The sequence below is a fragment of the Neovison vison genome, chromosome X (assembly GCF_020171115.1).
Source record: "Neovison vison isolate M4711 chromosome X, ASM_NN_V1, whole genome shotgun sequence".
In the NCBI taxonomy this organism is placed as follows: Eukaryota; Metazoa; Chordata; class Mammalia; order Carnivora; family Mustelidae; genus Neogale; species Neogale vison.
Window position 1 is genome coordinate 41,559,004 of NC_058105.1, and position 21,813 is coordinate 41,580,816.

Genomic DNA, 21,813 nt, shown 5'->3' on the forward strand with positions numbered 1-21,813 from the left:
GCTGAGCAGAGAGCCCGATGCGGGGCTCAATCCCAGGACCCTGGGATCATGACCTGAGCCGAAGGCAGCGGCTTAACCCACTGAGCCACCCAGGCGCCCAGAAACTATCAATCTTTTTTAAAAAGATTTTATTTATTTATTTGACAGAGAGATCACAAGTAGGCAGAGAGGTAGGCAGAGAGAGAGGGGGACGCAGGCTCCCTGCTGAACAGAGAGCTCCATGAGGGGTTCAATCCCAGGTCCCTGAGACCATGATCTGAGCCAAAAGCAGAGGTTTAATCCACTGAACCACCCAGGTTCCCCAAAACTATAAATCCTTTACTTCTCTCTTTGTATAAGTTTTCTCCTCTTACTTCTCCACTGGACTTCAAGACACTGGGATGGGATGGGAAGGGGGCCAGATAAAAACGTCCTTGGGTTTTACCTATGCTGTGTAATGCTGTTTGTCTCTGTAAAGTCCCACACATTTTGAGGAAAATGAATTGGTTTCTAATTCCACAATTGTACCTAGAAAAATTTGAGTCATATCAATATAACCCTCCTTAGCCAGCATTCCTAATGGAACAAGTAAAACCCCTAACATCCTCCAATCAGTGCCTTATTACATACTTGAAAGAAATATATAGCCCCTGAACAAATCCTAATTCTGATGCATTGACAAAAGTATTTCAAATAATGATATCATTCAATAATTTTTAAAAAATGTTTATTTTTAGAGGTTGAACAATGGTTCATTGCAGATTTTCTAATGAAACAATTAACAGTCTCAAAGATTATTTCAATAATTTTTAAAGTTAAAGCACAGCCTGAATACAAATTGATTTAAATAGGTACATTTTTAAAAAAAGAATTGAAGATATTTAAAAGATCCCATTGAATGCATGTGGCATTATTCCTAGTTTTATGAATACTGTTTCAATTAAAGTAGTTTTCACAGAAAATACCTAGTGATTGTTTTCTCTAGATACTGGTAGCACTAAACATATTAAAAATTATGCATTCTAATGGTTTGTGTGTATGAATGTATATATGTGTACATGTGTGTATGTGCCCATGTATAATTTCTGCTTTTCCTATTTTACTATCTAAATGATTATCCTTTCTTACTATTTCCTCTGGGGCTCTTAGCTTACCTCAACAGACCTAATCACTCAGAGCTTTTCTTGTCAACTCTTCTTATATATCATTTTCTAGTTTTCAAATATTTTGAACAGTGTCTTTTATTCTGGACAAGGGCATTAGTGTAAAAACTTAAGTACACTAAAATAAAACTGTATTCTGTCTCAGTGCTACTCACAACTTGCTTGAACTTTCATGTTTCAATCATATAGCTGGGGAATTGGTTGGGCAGGAGTCCCCCTTCATTGCTTCTGTAAAGAGCTGGGGCTTCCATGTACTCATCTACAAAGTGAGGTATAGACGTAATTTCTTCTATTATTGTGCACTGACTATAAAATTTAATTATCTCTTCACTTTCTTGTTTCAGCTGGCAAAGGATATAAAAAATCCGGATAGAGTAACAGCAAAATTGGGAATATTCATTACTCATGAACCACTTTAAATATTTTCAATCCTTTCTATTGAGCTACTCCAGATTTCAATCTCCCTTCATGATATGTGCCCAGCTTCCTTTCTTTATTAACACCCCATACTTTAAAGTTCAGTTACACATCTACAATTTTTCTTGTTTGTTTACTTTGGGACATCTCTGTAGATTCAGTTCACTATGGTCTCTGCTTACTAGAATAACAGCCACAAAGCACAATGGGAGTTGGCTTCCTAAAATAGTTTACTGACTTACTGCCTTAAAAATATTACTTTAAGATAAAACTTGTCTTTTAATCTTAACTTTAAGTAAATATTATGAAGAAAAAATGTATTCTTAAAAAACTTGATTCTACACACTACTTAAATGAGAAAATTTTCTGAAATTCAAACATAGCAAGCTCCATTTGCTCAGCAATGAGGTACTTGCACAAAGTTCCCCATGGCTTATTGGTGTACAAATTTATAGTAATGAATACTACTTCTAAGGAAATAATTTGACATAAATGTTTGTTTTCTCTTTAAACTACTGCATTTAAAAAATCATTCGAGTTGTAAACACTCAAGGATAAGCCAGTTTTAGGATCACATTATTGTGTCACAGTAAGAGAAATGTGAATCACATTTATTTCTTTCTTTCATGGATTTAGGTTCTCCTAAATTCTCATTTGAGAGACAACACTCTTGACATAAGTTGTTAGGAAAATCCAAATCATCATTCTTGGCACCAAGGTGTCAAGAAATAATGTGCTATCTTGAAATCACACACAGTCAGCTGCTTTTGTATTTTGGTTAACCAGGTAGTTTGAAAATTATTATCCCACTAGCCTGTCTTCATACTTATGAAGCAGAACTAGAGGAATTATACTGAGGTATACTTTGCGGTAGTTCTGTTGCTTCTCTATTGCCCCAGAACTAACCATGGTATTGAGGATGGATATTGCAGAAATTATGCTTTTCACCAGGTAGCAGTCACCACCTATTTATGGCATCTATAACATATTGGGTGATGGATTAGCATGGTTTTCACTACTCTAAATTTGATGAAAGTTATACTTTTTTTCAAAATCTTTCTTCTTTTTTTTTCTTTTCATTTCTTTTCTTTCTTTACCTAAACATTAAGTTTCAGTATGTAGATTTATCACTTTTAGATTAATTTCTGATTTTACAGAACTAGAAATAGGAAAAACATAAGTATTAGCAGCCAAGGTTTTTGTGGTTACATTTTGTTCTTTTTCTTTATAACTGGGGGAAAATTTATATGGTTTAATCTGGGTTGGTGAAAATATCCTACATTGTCTGATGGTCCCACTGTTGGCCAAATAAAATTTTTGATAAATCAACCAATCTGTCTTTGGGGGTTAGAATTTGACGCCTAGTTTAAAGTATTTTAAAAAACTCTTTGTACAGTACATGTGTTTAGGAGTTCAGTCCTGTATTCAGGGTTGCGAGGGTATTATTTGGTGTTGGTTTTTTTTTTTTTTTTTTTAACAGTGATTGCACATCTTCAGGGCTTGTGAGGAAAATCAAGCATCTAAGAGTTTCTTCCTCCTTATCAGGAGGAAACCAGCTTAACATGGTAATGAAAAAGCACAACTGGTCGTTGACTGGGAGTTTAACTGACAAAGAACAGTAAGAATGGGTGGCCTTTACCCCTTTATCACTGCAGTCTTCTCCAGGCATGCAGGTTGTTCGGCGTTAGTCTGGTTTATAGCATAGTCCTTATTATTTTCATTTAATAATCTAAACTTTGGTTCTTTATATGACTTTACAAATGTGCATATTGTTTGTTGTCATTTTTATTTTTTTCTGAAAAACCTCACTCAGGGCCAGTTATTTTGAAAGCTATTTGGAACCTAAGTCATTACAAGTTTCTTCACTCCATGTAGAAAAATCTGAATGTAGATACTGTCCAAACTGTCCAAAGAGTAATATTTGAATTCACAGTAACAAAAGTTACAAAGTTTGTGCAAAAGATATCGTACACCATTGGAGTACATAGAGCTTGCTATAGTTAATTTTATATATAAAGATGCATTTCTCATTAGAACTATTTTGTGCTACATTAAAAGTAAAGTATCTGATTTAATTTTTCCCTAACAATAAAACTGAATGTTTATTTAATCTCAGAAATTTTAAGATGTAAATTGTGTATTTATGATACTTGTAAATGTTGTAATATATCATTAGAACCTTTTAAACACCATAATTGCTTTGGAGCTCTTCAAGTTTTCCAAGGGTCATGAAGTAAACCCGGCTGTGGCGATTACGCAGGGTAGAGGTAAAGAATAGCTTTAAAAAGAGAAAAAAAGACACCATCAGTAAATATTTAATATCTTGTAACTTGATACATGACAGATAGAACTATAATTTCAATTATTCCACATTAACAAATTAAAATATTAAGCCATACTGTTTACTGAACAGGATTTACTGAAAGAACAAGACTTTAAATTGGTATGAAATCTAAATTATATATTAAAAAAAATCATACCATATTCTATTGAATGGTACTTCATATGGTTTAAATAAAATTAAGTTTTGGTGTGGCACTCATCTGCGGACATTCTTGATTAGTTTTGTTTAAGGATTCCATTTGGTTTAAAAAAATCTAATTTTACTCAAGTTGGCTTTACTTTTTCTTTTAGTATAAGGAAATGATTAAATTATTTGATGTTGTTTACCATTGTTGCTGGTATTTAAGAGGCCACTGAAATTTTCTACTTGGTGAGGGATTTTCTATTTCAGTGAAATGGGCTGACATCAATAGAATGATATTGAGTTAAACTAACCAGCTTAGAGAGGAACATGTCTTATGAATATGATCTGTGCCTTAAAGAAAATTAAAACAGAGCATGAACATAAATAGCAAACAGAGGTCTTCTTTTTAGGAGTAAGGTTTTCCACATCCACAATGAATATACTTGGAAGGGTTTTGATACTGATGATGATAGCAATGATAATACTAGCTACCCTTGACTTAACACATTTTATGTGCCAGGCAATCTGTGAGACGCTTACTATGTATACATTATCATTAATTTTCAAAATTATTACCAGAGGAGTTATTAATATTTTCATTTTGGAGATGAAGGAACTATAACCCAAGAAGATTAATCAAATTTCCAGGTTCTTACACCTCGTTAGGTGACAGAGTCGGGACTGCATGCTAAGTCTATCTGACCTTGAACACTGGTTCTTCCCATTATATTCCTTCATACTGCAAACGAGTACTTTTCTTCATGCACAATGCTTAACCTTGCTTGTTCTGGTGTTAGTTTGAATCCTCTGCAATCATTTCAAAATGTGGATGTTTCCTAGTTTTATTACGATTATTTTTTCATGCTATTATTTCTCATTGTATGTAGAGACTGTAATGATTTCATACAAAGCATATTTTCCATTGAAACTATCTGAATTGGTTGTTAAAACTGATCACATTACACAAATAATTGACAAATTTCAATTTATTTTTCTTTCCTGTAAAATGGGATATTCTACTGGAAAATGAAAACTTGTTTTTATCAATAGTTTGCCAATTTGGGAATTATACCACAAATATATTTATAGCCAGAAGGAAAAGGATTTTCTTTTTAAAAAGGATTTTCTTACTTAATTTTCATTGCCTGCTTTATTTTTGCTTTAACTGGGAGATATAAACAATACCTTGTCACCTCGGGTACACAGAAATCTCAGTTTCTTAATTGACCTGCGCTTCAGTTCATTTTCCAGAACTCTTGACTGCAAAGAGCGGACTTCAATGGCCCTTTGGCCCCATCCTGTGGTTCGCTGTGTACACTCAACAGCTACAGGAAAAATGTAAAAATCAGAAAAATACAATTTTTTCTATTAGTAATAGCAAATTATAACCACAGTCAACATTTGATTATTAAGACACTCATTATTACAGTGCAGGTAAACACATTCTGATTTTCCTCCTTCTATAGTTAATCATTTGACCATTATGCTTTTCAGCAGTGGTATTCAAGCAAGCTATCCACTGTTAAAATTGTGATCAACAGTGAATAACTGGATCTTAATTTGTTTTTATATTCCTATTCTCTAACATCACAGGAAAAGATAAGCATTAATTTTACCCTGTTTGTAGAAAGTAAAATCCACCAACAGCCATTTATTTTCCAGTTTAGTTGAGGTAAAGCATTTCATAAGGGTTTTTATTTGTGCTCAAGTGACATACATAAAAACCCAACTAACTTCAAAATTAAAACTGTTAAAAATGACTTGTTCAAATAATGACTTTAGCAACTCTAATTCAAGTCGATGAATGACCACATTATAAGCAGAACTAAACCTAATTTGATACTGTTTAGGTTGAGTCTGACTCGGGAAATTTTATTAAGATTTTAACTTTTGGACCTTGTGTCACCTATGTGGTAACAATAAAGATTATGACAAATGGATGTTGATAGATTGTGACTACACTTATCATGGTGAGCACTGAATAGTGCATAGAATTATAAAATCACCATGTTGTGTATTTGAAACTAATATACCATTGTATGTCAACTATGCTTCAATTTAAAAAAAATGACAATTGCCTTAAAGTAGAAAACCTAATTATGTAAATAACCACATACTCAGCTGATTCTGTGAGGTATTTTCTGACACAGGGAGCAGTATTAATATTAAATGCTTAGCTTTTAAGTTGATTTTTTTCCTATACCTCATAGGAAAGTAAATTTCCATAAATAAATTCAATCTTGTATTTAAAATAATATCAATATTTTTTATAGTGTTGTGTTAGTCACCACACAGTACATCGTTTTTGATGTAGAGTTCCGTGGTTCCTTCTTTGCATATAAAACCCAGTGCTCCATGTAATCCATGGCCTCCTTAATATTCATCACCAGGCTCACCCATTCCCCCAAATTTTGCATCAACATGGATGGGATTGGAGGAGATTATGCTGAGTGAAGTAAGTCAAACAAAGAAAGTCAATTAACATATGGTTTCACTTATTTTTATCACCTATGTGAATAGTTCATTAAAATTGGTATTTTGTCAACAACCACACAGAGCAAAAAAATTATAAATTTAATACCTGCTGAGTCCAAACACACTGTTCATATGACAACACACAATTTCTACTTTAATTCTGAAAAACATTAATTTGCCATTTAACCTAGCGACTGAGTTAGCTTGCTTATGAAGTGGGATCCAATGATTTGGAATGAGAATGCTTAGTGACACCTGCTGTGATTGCTATGCTTCTATATATTTGTTTGAAAATACAAAGCAATGATTTTATTATTGAAAATACCTATTATATCTCAAGAAATATAAATTTTAGATTGGGGAAATCTGGATCTAGGTTAGTTTTAAATAGCAAAGCAGTTGTTTTTAGACAGAAAGGGAAATTGATTTCCTTAATATAAATGTTATACTACAGTCCTTAGTATATTCTCAAAATATCCTTAATACACAAACCAAAATATCACATTCTTATAGTGCTATAATTTATTTACATAGAGAGAGATGTGTTTCAAATCCTTTCAACTTAAAATAGCTTTTTGTTTTAGGTCAGAAATTGTTCTGCCTAAGGACAAGAGCTTACCAGATGACATTTTAAGACCTCTTTGATTCCTATGAGTGTCTAGTGGCATAAACATAGATGTTTGCTCAGTTTCCTGTTTGAACTGAATTTCTTTATTTCAATTTCTGATTAACATACTGATCACAAAATATCACTGTAAAGGTTAGAACAAGATTTGTTATCTTCAGTTTCTTTTTCTGTCACTTATAAGCATTTATTATATGCTTATATAAAATGGTTTTTATTTCATATAAAATAAAATGGTTTTTATATAAAATAAAATGGTTTTTATTTTAAAATGGTTTTAAGAGTTCTTCCTTGTTTGAAGGAGGAACTAAGGGAGTTCTTCCCTGTTTGAAGAAATTGGAGGAGGTTTTCAGGACATTGTTAACACTATAATTGTAAAAAGAAAGGATTCTGCAGATGCAATGTAAAGTGCCATCATCTCATAATGAAAAAAATGTTCATTAACAAGCATTTCAAACTGGTCTTTAAAGCTGCCTGGGGAACACATTTAACCATTTCATAAAGATTTCAGAAGCTGTTGGGTCCTTAAGAAACAAACTGCCTTTCCCTCTATTTCTCTTTCCTTCCCTTTACTTCTCTTTCCCCCTTTTTCTTTTTTGCTTCATTAATCCCCTCTTCTTTTCAGGAACATTTGTCCTCCATCAAATCATTCTACTCTCCCTAATAATTGTACTGTTCATATGCATTCTACTCTTTGTCTAGAATCACCTTTATAGTCACCAAGCCTCAGAGACATACACAAGGTCTCAAGTTATTCATCTTTTCCAGATCAGCAGTCCTGCATTCATCAAGAAGAAAAAAAAAAAACGTCCTGGCATGATGAAGATGAAAGGCAGTTTTCTTTATTTCTTTATGTTGCCATCTGGATAGTACCTAATAGGTATTCCAGACAGTCATATTTATCTCTTTTGTAAATGAAGAATGATGAAATCCTAGTGACAACCAAAATGTCACATACTTAGTTTGTATTTGATTCTTCACAGGATTATCACTCTCTAAATAAAACACTATTTACTATGTGAAATAGAAATAGTCTGCTCTTCTTTTATGATTATTTGGCAGTCTCCTAAGATAAAGGTAAACCCCCAAGATCAGGGTGAGGAGCATTTCCAACATCTGCATAAAATGTGTAAGCAAAGGGAGTTAAAATAAAATTACAAATTATTGTGGAAAGGAATTTCTTCCCTAGTTTAATTATATTACTATTTTACACGAACAACTAAGATAGTCAAAATTAATCTCTTTGTGGTAGCTTTGTGAGTTTATTAAACATATGGTGGACATACACATCTTACTAAGGGCATAAGTATACAGTATCCTAAATTAAGCTGATTAATTAACCTTGAGAAAATATGATATTTCAGAAAACAGAACTTTCTCTGAGATCATATAAAAGAGAAAAACTTTTGTACATACCTACTGAAGATGGTATGTCTTTCCACACTTCAAGGATCTTCTTGAAGAGTTGTTCATTTTCTTCCATAGAAAGGGCTTCAGCATTGAAAGTGAGCATCATGCCAATTCCCAAGGAATCAGGTAAAATGATGATATTCTGTGGTATAATGATTTCCAGGGGCTGGAATTATGTTTCATAAAGATTTATATGTCCAACATTTTATTACTACTACTTTAACTGAAGCAGCTTGGCTGAGCAATAAAGACCGAAAAAGAGTTTGAAGTGCAGGGAGGAAAAGAAACTTCTATATTAATATTAAATAACATGTTATCCAACACTTGAAAAGAGCTTTTCCTAGGTCATTAAGGCATTACTGATTAATAGTGTCCTTTATATTTAAGAGAAAACTTTGTTTGAATAAAACAGAGATACATTTCCAACAGAGAAAAATTTGTTGAAATTTAACAAAATGTGTATAATGATAGAAGAAACGTTACTTGTTACAGAGTGGGACTTCAGATTCATTTCAGCACATTAATGAATAATTCAGCAATGAATATGCAAACCAACTAACAAATACACAAGCATTGGTTACCCAATTCATTTAAATCAAAAATAGAAAATTAACTTAAAAATAGCCTGAGCTTAGGGCACCTGGATGGCTCAGTTGGTTAAGTGGCTGCCTTCCGCTCAGGTCATGATCCCGGGACCCTAGGATCGAGTCCCACATCTGGCTCCCTGATCGGCAGGGAGCCTGCTTCTCCCTCTCCCTCTGCCTGCCGACTGCCTACTTGTGCTTTCTCTCTCTCTGTCAAATAAATAAATAAAATCTTAAAAAAAATAGCTTGAGCTTAAAATGTTTATAAGGGGCAACTTTAAAATATTTATCATTACTTGAAATATAAGTCATTCTCCCTTCACAAAAAATGCAGGCTTTTTAATCTAATTTATAAATCACTAAATGTCTTCAATATATAAATACAGAGCTGTATTAGGTAACATAATATCAAATACTAAGAAATATATAAGAATTTGTAAATTTTATGATGTATAAAACAATGTGACAAAATTTACGTAAGCTACAGAAATTGCCGTATCAATAGTATTTCCCTGAGAAATTAACAATTACATTCATTTATTATTTCTCTAAATTAGCAAGTTACAAGAAAAAAAGGTCAGAAACTATACTTGCCAAACCCAGCGTACTCAGGCCAAGTGCTTGAGGCCATGTCTCAGCAACAACAATCCTTAAAACTAAAATGGGGATCCAGAGGCAAAAAGCAATTTTAATACGTTCCCTGGGCACTTGCATGAGCAATTGAATCAGAAAAGAGACGAAGGAAGAGAGAAAAAGAAATTGCAAGAAAAAGATTGCCTCAAAAAGAATCTGTTTAGAATAAAGCTGGACTGCTGCAAATCCAGAAAGCCCCAGAGGTAATTCCTTGTTTCTCAGATGATTCCAGCAGTAACCAGATATTCTTTAGCACACATGGCTCCCTTGTAGCATTATAGGTTGGCTCCCTTATAACATTACAGGTTTTGTAATCTGGCACTCTTTGAAAAATATAATTTTTAGTACATTCTGTTTCAGAAGACACTTCCCTCCCTTTTATTAGAGTTCTTTCTCTTTTATTGGGTCAGGACACTAGGGCATTTAGCTAAAAATATTATTTTTGAATATATTTAAGTTATCCTAATTAGGTCAGAAAATATATTTTTTTAAAAATTGGTAATCAAGTGGAACACAGAGTGCAATCTTCTTTTTTTTAGTATATGTGCTGCCGAAGCGAGCACCAGAGTGCAATCTTCTTGAGTGATGTTTCAAATAAGTATAAACTTGGACCGATATTGCAATGTTTAATATGGAACTAGCTTCAAAATAAAGGTTATTGGCCATTACATAAAAAAAACAAGATGCAGGAAGCTATGAAACACTCCAACTGAAAAGTACTATAATATTTATATTAATATTAATCTGAACTCATATCTAAGCGGCTTTGGCTGGGCTCAGTTAAACATTTTCTACATTATAAACAGGGTGATTTCTATATGTTCATAGATGACAACTGAATTATGAGTTAATTGTATTGTTAATATGACCAAAAATTTTTTAGTGTTTCCACTAATTGTTTGACAATTGCTCTATGGAATTTGTTAGAGATTTATGAGACAATCTGAAAGGTATGCAAAATATCACATTACTACAGTGATTGATTTAAAGTACTTAAAAGTTTTCTTCTTGACTTTATATAATGCTAAACTCCTGAAATTTTAGTTGTCAACAAACTGGGGAATTAAAAAAGGATGAAGAGGGGTTTGTTGGTTCAGCCCTTTCTTTTAAACATCATTTTCCATAAAACAAACATCATTGCTACCATCAAATCTGAGACACAGTAGAATTATATTTTGTATGGTGCATGTGTATATGGGGTATTATGTTTGAACTCTATATAAATGATATATATATACTATTTTTATAATTATCCATATTTTAGATATTGTGCCATAGAGTTATTATTTATAATCATTTAAGAGTTAAGAGCTGAAGTGCATTAGCTTTTAAAATGCTGAATCCCTTGATCAGAAAGTCTAACCATAATTGATACTATAAGAGAACACTTTATGATAATTTGCTATATATCGTGGTTAAAGTTCTACAATATGGATAAAGAAGGAGGATGATAATGCTGCAATACTGGTGTAATTTTTAAAGAATCTGTTTATGTATTATAGGGTGCAGAAAGACTGAAAGGAAAGATTGCAAACTCACTCATCTAAGACTGGTTATTATAAATATATAAAGGTGAATGGATACACAATGTTTAGTATATAGTCCATCCAAAAGAGGGCAGGCATAAAAAAATTAAATAAAAGGGGGCAGGTATGAATCATTTCCAGTTGATAATGGCCAGATAGTAATAACAGTCAGATGTTATCAGCTCTTTTGTTTCATCAACGGAAGTCCAGATTTTTAAGTGTAGACTCAATTCATTTAAAAACAAACAAAAAAACTGTGCCAGACAAACAAAATCTATCTGAAGAATAGACTCAGCCGTGTGGACTAAGAAACCATCAGTCATTTCTGCTTATCCCTTACTACTTTCTGACATTCTATACTTACCTTTTAGGTTTCAGTTCCAGTACAGATATTAATAATCATACTTTTAAACCTTTAAGAGTTTTGACAATAGGAAAAACTCAAATCATGGTGTACAATAATTTCTAGGAATCTTACGTTATTTGGCAGAGTCACATCAGACATAACCTCAGATTCTGCATCAATGATGTGATATCCATCTGCTGAGCTGAAGAAAATCTTTAGTCTCTTTTCAGTACCAATAGCCAGGTCAACTGTCACTGGCTTATGACCAGCTGTTGGAAACACCTGTAGATATAAAACCAAATATGGCCAAAAGGCCAAAAATGACACTCTGACTAAGGCAAAACTTCCCCCTGCTCTTTTGTTTAACAGGTTTATAAAACCCTGGTTGATTCTTTAAATTACACAATATATTTAGACTATGTATTATAACTTTTTCTTAGGTCTGTTACTACCACAAGAACATAATTATATTCAGGTTCTATAGGGTGCTTGGGTGGCTCAGTTGTTAAGCATCGGCCTTTGACTCAGGTCATGATCCCAGGATCGTGGGATTGAGACCCACATCAGGCTCCTTGCTCAGTGGGGAGCCTGCTTCTCCCTCTCCCACTCCCCCTGCTTGTGTTCCCTCTCTTGTTGTGTCTCTCTCTGTCAAATAAATAAATACAGTCTTAAAAAAAAGAACATAATTATATTCAGGTTCTAAATTTTGAGTTTCTCTTCAGAGGCCGGATCTCCAATGATCATAAGAACCTTGTATGGCTCATCACTCTGTTTGTTGTCTTTAAATTCCTTGCCTTGAGCTTCAGCAAATGAAGGAGCTCATCTGGTCTCTTAAACCGGTTCGCTGGATCAGCTGCCTGTATTTTTGCCAGTATTCGTATATAGGCTTCATAGGACATGTAATCTCCTTCAGAGTCTGCTGATTGATCAATGCATACTTGGTAGGGAATGAAAAAGGCCAGACATGTTAACCTACCATAGACTGGATGTACTCTAGGCTCCTATGGTTCCTAGTCCAAAGAAACAAAAAGCCAAACAGGATTCATTGCCAAGTTCAGGTCACAGTAGAGGACTGGACATCCCAGGATTCACCATATTGTAGTCATGAGGTGAGATTCAAGAACTGGAGGGAGGACTTAGACCAGAAACTGTATATCAATCTAGACAGACTGTTGGTACTTATCTTCTATGTTTTCCAGCTCCATATCAGGCAGCTCTGACCAATCAGCAGACAGCCAAGAACAAACCCATATCCAAATACGGAGAGCTGACCCAAGGCCCAATTTAGGGAGATCAGATCAGAGATATAATTTTTGTCAGACACAGACTGTGTATATTATAGTCTGTGCTATTTACAAATGAACATATTTATTGTACAAATAGATATAGAGGGGTAGTCATAAAAATTAGTCCATCTTTATTGCATACATGTGATGTTTTGGCTGCAAAATATAGCATGTAAGCAGACCTTGATCTAAGATACAAAAATATATCACAAATACCTGGCTGGAGTCTATCGTGACGTGTCCTTAATCATTGCTTTGTAAAAACTTGTCCATGGACCAACTAGTTCAAAGCCAACTGGAACATTTGCTAAAAATATAGATTCCCAGGCCACACTCCAGACCTACTAATTCAGCCTGAGGTTGGGTCTGACATCTAAACTTTTAACAAATGCTCCAGATGATTTTGATGTACATTCCAGATTAGGGGTTACTGGACTCTATATAATGCTCCCAGTTCATTAATCAGTCCTCACTGTTATGGAATAAACACAAAATAATCCTAATGACATGGAATTCTGGAGTATTATTAAAAATAATAAAGATAAAAAGAATCCCCAGCCTATGAGATGAGATTAAAAAGTCATTATCAACTTAACTGTTAGGGACACCAATTGGTTACCTTAAGAGGCTGATCCATAGAAGTTCAGTTAAACCATAATAAAGGTGGAAATATTACTGGTAATCCAAATAAGCCTAACCACCATTCCTTGTAATAGTTCTGGAGAGAAATGTGTTTAGAGTTCCAGCTTGGAAGAAATATAGACCCGCCCTTCCCTTTCCTCCCCACCCCCATCTATTATAGCCCTGGTAATTAGAGCAAAGTCTTCCTCTTCCCTCATTCCTCTTCCAATGGGGCTCCCCCTTCTACCATTGCCACACCTTTCCTTACTTTCCCTCTGCTCTCCACCCCCCACTAAGAGAGAACAGGGACTTTCTAGCTTCAAGTCATTGGGGTGGCACCAAAAGGCTGTGTTTGGGGCTCTAGAAGAGAAGGTCTTCATGTTGACTATGGGAATTGGGAGTGAGAAGCTGGTAGGGAGGTCCTTTAAGGGGAGGGATCAAGGATTTCCCTCATATTCTCCCTTGCTGTGGTGCCTGTGAATTATCTAATAAAGGGTTAAATGATAATTATTGACATGGTATATTCACATTACATTAACTGTAGAAGAATGGTATACATTTTTGCTACTATATTTAAAAAATATTGCTCTGTTTACAATTTCTCAAAAGAAAATCATATGATCCAAAGAAGAAGGAGACCACTTACTTTAATAGCAGTGCTTTCATCGAAGGACTTTGGTGCCCAAGCATAAAGGTGAATTGATGATTTCAAAGCAATTGCAATATATGTTGTTTCTTCATGCTGAACTACAATGATAAAATACAGAGAAGTAACAATGCCACAGAGTTAACAAGAACACTGTAGTATTTGCGTTAGTCATGAAAAATATCACAACTACAACATAAGAGTGCAGATCATATATTTTTAGAAAAGCTATTTACTTTCAATTTGATGCCCCCCAAAAGGTGACAAAACTATCTAGTCTTATGAAGTGTATGTATTGGCCTTTAAGAGCACTCTATACACTGAAAACCATAGAACATTGTTGAAGGGAATTAAGACAAATTAATGGAAAGATTTCCTCTGTTAATGGATGGGTAGACTTAACATTGTTAAGAGGCCAATACATGGATGAACCTAGAGGGTATTCTTTTTTTTTTTAAGATTTTATTTATTTATTTGACAGTCAGAGACCACAAGTAGGCAGAGAGGCAGGCAGAGAGAGGAGGAAGCAGGCTTCCTGCCAAGCAGAGAGCCAGATACTGGGTTCGATCCCAGGACCCTGGGATTATGACCTGAGCTGAAGGCAAAGGCTTTAACCAACTGAGTCACCCAGGCGCCCCACCTAGTGGGTATTCTGCTAAGTGAAATAAGTCACACTGAGAAAGACTTATACTTATGACTTCATGTGTAATCTAAAAAGCAAAATGAATAAACAAACAAAAGAATCAGACCTGTAAATACAGAGATCAAACTGATAGTTGCCAAAAGGAAAGCATGTGGAGGATGGGCAAAATGGGTGAAGGGGAGTGGGAGATTTAAGTCTCCAGTTAGGGAATGAATAAATCATGGAAATGAAAGGTACAACATAGGGAACACGATAAATGATATTATAATAATGTTGTATGGCGACAGATGTTAACTACACTTGTGATGAACACAGCATAAAACACAGAATTTGAAGCACTATATTTTACACCTGAAACTAATGTAACATTAGGTATCAAGTGGCTCAGTGGGTTAGGCCGCTGCCTTCGGCTCGGGTCATGGTCTCGGGGTCCTGGGATCGAGTCCCGCATCGGGCTGTCTGCTCAGCGGGGAGCCTGCTTCCCTCTCTCTCTGCCTGCCTCTCCGACTACTTGTGATTTCTCTCTGTCAAATAAATAAATAAAATCTTTAAAAAAAAAATTCAGCTGAGCCCTGGTCAGCTCAAAGACTTGGGAGAAAAAAATAAATCGCTTTTGCTTTAAGTCACTAAATAAATAAAGTAATAAAAATGTCAGTATTTCAAAAACGGGAAAGTATTTACGGATTCAATGAAATTGCTATTAAAATCCAATGGCCTCTTATGCAGAAAGGGAAATGTTGATCCTAAAATTCACATGGAATTGGAAGAGGCCCCAAATAGCCAAAATAATTGTGAAAAAAGAAAAACAAAGTTGGATGACTCATACTTCCCAAATTCAAAATTTACTACAAGCTAGAGCAATCAAAAGAGTGTCATCCTGAGATAAGGATAAATACATAGATCAAGAGACTAAAACTGGGAGTTTGCAAATAAACCCATACATTTATGGTCAGTGGGTATCCTGATCATTCAGTTGGGAAAGAATACTCTTTTCAACAAGTGGCACTGGGAAAACTGAATATTCACATACAAAAGAATAAGTTGAACCTCTCACCTCACACCATATACAGCAACTAATTCAGAAGGGTCAAAGACCTATGGGTCAAAGATCTAAAACTATAAAACTCTGAGAAGCATATATAGGGGTAGATATTCATGGCATATATAGGGATAGATATTCATGGCAATGGATTTTTATATTTGACACGAAAAGCATAAGCAGCAAGAGAAAAAATATATAAATTGGGTTTCATCCAAACTAAAATTTGGGGATATCAAACGACACTGTCAAGAAAATTAAAAGACAACCTATGAAATGGGAGAAAATATCTGAAAATCATATATCTGATAAGCTCCTAGGATCTAGAATATATAGAATGCTTACAACTCAATACCAAAAATATGATAGATAGATAGATAGGTAGAAGACACATACATGCATACATACATACTTGACAACATTAGCTATCAGGGAAATATAAATCAATACTACAATAAGATGCCACTTCACACTCACTTAGATACCTAGAATCAAAAGACAGACATCTACAAATGTTGGCAAGGATGAAGAGTAAATGGAGTCTCCATACTTATGGCAATGTAAAATAGCACAACCACTTTGAAAAACAGTGTGGCAATACTATCCAAGAGAAAGGAAATGTATATAAACAATGGATATATAAAAATTGCATAAACAAAAGGTGTATCTATGCAATGCAATACTATTCAGCAATAAAAAGCAAGTACTGATACAGGCTATAGCATGCATGAACCTTGAAAACGTTATACTAAGTGACAGAAGTCTATCACAAAGTCCATATATGATTCCATTTAAATAAACTGTCCAGAAAAGAAAAAAAATAGAGCAAAGGAAAGTAGATCAGTGGTTATTTAGGACTGTGAGGAGAATAAGGTGAATGTTAAGAAGGGTGGAATGTGAAGTGATTGCTAATGGCTATGGGGGTTCTTTTTGGGAAAATGAATATGGGATTATGATAATGGTTTACACAACTCCATAAACATACTAAAAACCATTGATTGTACATTTCTAAATGGGTACATTTTTGATATATAAATTATTCCAATGCAGGTTTAAAAAGAAAAGAGAAAAAAGAATAAGAAGTATATGCTTTCTCTCATATAGACTTTCTGATTCCTATGGAATATGTTGGCCTACTTGCTAGATTTATATTTTGTACCAAAAGCCTTCTTCCTTGGCAGAAACATCGCTTCTGAGCTTTCTAGTCAGATTTCATCAGAGACCAAATATAAGGCTTCTCTTTCTATCCCCCTTCTCTTATTCATATTCTCTCTCTCTCTCTCTCTGATTCTAGTTATTTTATCTTTCTCTTTTACACTGTCACCAAGCCGGTCAAAGAAGCATGATTAATTAACCTCCAACAAGCAAAGAAATTTTCTGTTAAACTAACATTTCCTATAATTTTAATACATGGCAGTAATTGGTGTCAATCAATTCTTTTATGGATCTTGAAAGGCTATGAAAACTCGATGCAAGTATGAGTACATGGCTGTCTTACTGTATGAAGATGCTATTGTTTCACCTGCCAGTAGACAAAAGTTTCTGGTTGTTATGAGAGGTGGGGAGGGCTAGAATGGGGACAACCAGGAAAACACATCTTAACTAGTACATCTCCTTAGCAAGAACACAGATTTGTAAGGTATTATTGTAATTCATTTTTGTAAACTCTTACTGAATTAAAAAAATTTACAAGTTAATAAGATGCAGGCAGTTCTGCTACATAAACTCCTTTAACATCTGGGGAACTCTTTCATCTTTGGCTACCAAATACATATGATTGTGAGGAGAGCAGTGATACATAAAACTAGAAGAAAGTAGTGTACTTATTTAATTCCTGGTTTGTTTGGGTTCTCGTTTCTCCTTTTTTTTTTAAAGATTTTATTTATTTATTTGACAGAGAGAGATTACAAGTGGGCAGAGAGAGAGAGGAGGAAGCAGGCTCCCTGCGGAGCAGAGAGCCCGATGCGGGACTCCATCCCAGGACCCTGAGATCATGACCTGAGCCGAAGGCAGCGGCTTAACCCACTGAGCCACCCAGGCGCCCTCGTTTCTCCTTTTAATGGTGTATGACTACTTATATACACAGATGCAAAAATCTATTCTGGAAAAGTCCTTATATGCAAAACAAAAATGATCAGTCAGAATAACAATAACCTGCTAAAACTCATATTATATGATTCCAACTATCTCTTACCTATGCCAGTGGCTCTGTCTGAAGGGGTAATTAATGAAAAGGAAAGAAGAAAACAAAGGCTGATAATAGAGGGGATTTGCTTCAGAAACAGAATAGAATGGGATAATATCACTTTCTAGTTGTTGACAAATGAGAGATGGATTCTGAGACCATGGAGCTATGACTTCATTTTGTAGTGAATGATTGTAAACATATAGAACATAAGAAAAAACACTAATTAGACAGAAAATACAGAGCAATTATACCCATAAATATTGACAGTGGGAGCAAGAGCCAGTAGACCACAGAAGAATTTTCTTTCGGATTCATTGCAAAGCTTCCTGGTCACTATTAAGATAAATTTTCCAATTTAAGAAAGTGGAATTATTATGTAATTCTATTTTACAACTGTTCCAAGGAAAGATAATATCATATGAATCTCCTTGCAGGTTATTGAAGATGCATCAAGAACATTAATATGGTTGGAGTTATATAAAGCAAGAAAGAAGTATCAATTTATCTGGACAATGAGAGTGACTGGGAAGGGGAGAAAGGTGAGAAAGTAAACCAAACTTCAATATCTTTTTAAGTTAAATGATATTTTCTCAACAACTATGATGGTGGCATGGGGGACCTAGAAATTGTTTCAGTGAAATTCACTCATTTTTGTATAGGAAGTTGCAAATTATTTTCATTATCTACTTCGCCTCTCACAATAATGTACTTCACTAACTGAAAGAAAGCAAACTTTATATAGCTATAGTAAACATAAAATGGGACTTACGGACACTGAAGTGTTCACATCCTGTCAACTTATCAATAGCTTTACAGGCTTCCTCTGTCTTTAGCATTTCCTCTTGTCTTCTTTTACTTTCTGGATCATCATTCAAAATCTTGTTCCTCAGCCAGGTCAAATGATACACCCTAAGTCTGTTCTTATGGCCTGATAGATAAGATGGAGTGTTTTTATTCAGTCTATTTTTTTCATATATTAGAAAAACAAAACAATAAATGTATTTGGTCCTTTTAACTAAATATTCTCATTAAAGTAGAAAGCACTTTTAGAAAAAACTACACTACTAAGTTTTTCCCTTCAGAGTTTTTAAATATGATAGCAAAGTCTTTCTAAGCCTCTCACTTCCAAGAGATAGTCAAAATACCTATCAGCTACCTATGTGCCTGTCTGAAGAGAAGTAAAATACTTCTTTGGGACAGGATAAGACTGCCATGGTACAGCAACAGAATTACCATCCATTCATTCATACTTTGACTTTTATCTAAGTCATGATCCCTCTGCGATTCGGAGACCCAGAAGCTGTTCTTGGTAATACGTATGTATGAGACGGACGTCTGATTTATTGACTGCTAGGAATACAGGGCTAGTGGGAAGGGTCTCTTTGTGCTCTTTCATTCCATCACACTTAAAAAATAAAAGCTTTATTATTTTTTTCTCAATCAAATTTATCTTTGTTGCTAATTTCATAATTCTAAACCCCAGCAAATTCTTACAATTCCTTCAGGAAAAACAAGCCATCGAATTACACGTTTGTTTTCATATGTAGTGACTTTGTATTCTTTTTTTACAGTTTATTGTTAGAAAATTTCTAGGCTCAACAGTAAGATTATTACTTATGTGATTAATTTTATATATGTTTTTACATGACATTTTTAAAGCAAAATTAGAATTCAGACATCTATGTGTATTTCCATTCTAATCTTAAGTGGTAGAATAAATCTGTACTCTAAACTATTAGGAATCTTTCTACACTGATGTTCTCAGTATTATTTGATGCAAAAATAATCCACATTTGACAAAAATTTAAGCATTAAAAAGGGCACATTTGGGTTAGAGAAAGCTGGAAAAAAATTAAAGAGATCTTATCCAGATGTGCAGTCTCTAAGCCACCCAGATGTTTTCAAAATCTAAAGATTACATCTGTGTACCTCAAACAATTATAAATGAATAAAATGAAACATGATAAAAAATCATGAAGCTTTAGCAAATCTATAGAGGATTGTCTCCCCTAACCAAAACTTAAAGCAAAGTTAATAATTTTTAGGTATATACGTAATCATTAATTAATGTGCCATATAGCTCTTAGGTATAGACAGGAAACACACAAACACATATAAATACCTTTAAATTAGCATCATTTTATTCTACAGTTAAACCATTTTTTAACTTTTCTATCCTTTTGTCAGTTGTCTTTTGCCTATAGTTGACTTCAGTACTAATGTTTTCTAATACCAGGTAATGTTTACTAATGACAATTATTACTAACATCTGTTTATTTGCTCTCTCGTATTCAGAGATTCAGGTTCTGGCTGACCAAAACTAAGAAGTTCGTTTACTATGTGGGAGGAAGATGGAGGTCTTAGGGTATCCATTCTCGTTACTAATCCTGTCTGTAGGTACTCATGATATGGTGCTGTCAGGGACAACAGAGTTTCATTTTTGTCCAATTATTGTCTACTTTGTTCTTTGTTGTTTCTAACACATTACAAGAAAGTATATGATGGATGTGGTCATCTACACATGGGTGGGTGAAATTGTGAGTTGTAAAATTGCAAGTGGATACTGAGAAAAGACCTGAAAGATGTAAATGACTTGTTTTTTTCTCTTATCAAATAACCTAGGTAAGGTGCATCACAATCAAATATCCAGACACCAAAGGAGTGTGAGAAGTTAGTTTAAACTGTAAATAGAATGACCCAGCAATTGTACTACAAGGTATTTACTCCAAAGATACAGATGTAGTGAAAAGAAGGGGCACATGCAATGTGCATAGCAGCAATGGCCACAACAGCCGAACTGTGGAAGGAGCCGAGATATCTTTCAACAGATGAATGGGTAAAGAAGACGTGGTTTGTATATACAATGGAATATTACTCAGCCATCAGAATGGATGAATACCCACTGTTTGTATCGACATCGGTGGAAATGGAGGGGGTTATGCTAAGTGAAGTAAGTTAAGCAAAGCAAGACAATTATCATATGGTTTCACTCATATGTGGAATATAAGCATTAGTGTGGAAGACCATAGGGGAAAGGAGGGAAATCTGAAGGGGGAAAAATCAGAGAAGGAGATGAACCATGAGAGACTATGGATCCCAGGAAAAAAAAAACTGAGGGTTTCAGAGGGAAGGGTGTTGAGGGAAGGGGTAGTAGGGTTATGGGTATTAAAGAGGGCACGTGTTACAATGAGCACTGGGTGTTACGAGTAACTTAAGAATCTTTTAACACTACCTCAAAAACTAATTATGTACTATACAGTGGTTAACAGAACATAATAAAAAAATAAACTATAAATAGATAAGAAAACATAAGTAGGGAAGTTTGGTGTCCCAATTTAAGGTTATATTTAAAGTGCTTTCCTATGACTACTTTTACCTAAGAAAGTCTTTAGCCTAGTTTGGAACCTAATTAATCTACATAATTACTTAGCTAATTTTAGTTCTTAAACAAACCGGAGATGGTAATCAGCAAATTGAGTGGCTCTACAACTTGAATCTGACGGAATGGTCTTCGCTTTATCAGTTTAATGATGTCTGCCTTTCCACTTCTGTCCATCAGATACAGATTAGATCGGGTTCCCAACAGCAAATTCACTCCTGTTTGCATATAAAAAGAAAGGTGCTATATTAGTTCAGATTATATTTTTATAATTGAATTTATATTAGCACTTTTGCAATTACAGTGCGCTGGTCTATGCAAAGATGACATATCACTTTAGGCTAATGTTAACCTCATACTGTGTAACAATGAACTCTACCAATAAA

General features: G+C 34.4%; 1 protein-coding gene across 4 annotated transcripts in view; it reads right to left on the reverse strand.

Annotated features, from left to right (window-relative positions):
- Nucleotides 1-3,007: 3,007 nt before the first annotated feature.
- NRK (Nik related kinase) overlaps nucleotides 3,008-21,813 on the reverse strand; it is a 133,036-nt gene continuing 114,230 nt past the window's right edge. For 2 of the 4 annotated variants that reach the window (XM_044235532.1, XM_044235530.1), the window contains exons 20-26: nucleotides 21,502-21,645; nucleotides 18,818-18,976; nucleotides 14,179-14,279; nucleotides 11,758-11,907; nucleotides 8,543-8,702; nucleotides 5,212-5,351; nucleotides 3,008-3,837 (exon numbers count right to left, since the gene is read on the reverse strand). In XM_044235532.1, coding sequence (XP_044091467.1) covers nucleotides 3,742-3,837; nucleotides 5,212-5,351; nucleotides 8,543-8,702; nucleotides 11,758-11,907; nucleotides 14,179-14,279; nucleotides 18,818-18,976; nucleotides 21,502-21,645 — 950 coding nt within the window. In that variant the 3' untranslated portion in view covers nucleotides 3,008-3,741. Of the gene's footprint in view, nucleotides 3,838-5,211; nucleotides 5,352-8,542; nucleotides 8,703-11,757; nucleotides 11,908-12,419; nucleotides 12,563-14,174; nucleotides 14,280-18,817; nucleotides 18,977-21,501; nucleotides 21,646-21,813 lie in introns of all 4 variants that reach the window. The other 2 variants (XM_044235533.1, XM_044235531.1) reach the window with 2 other exon arrangements.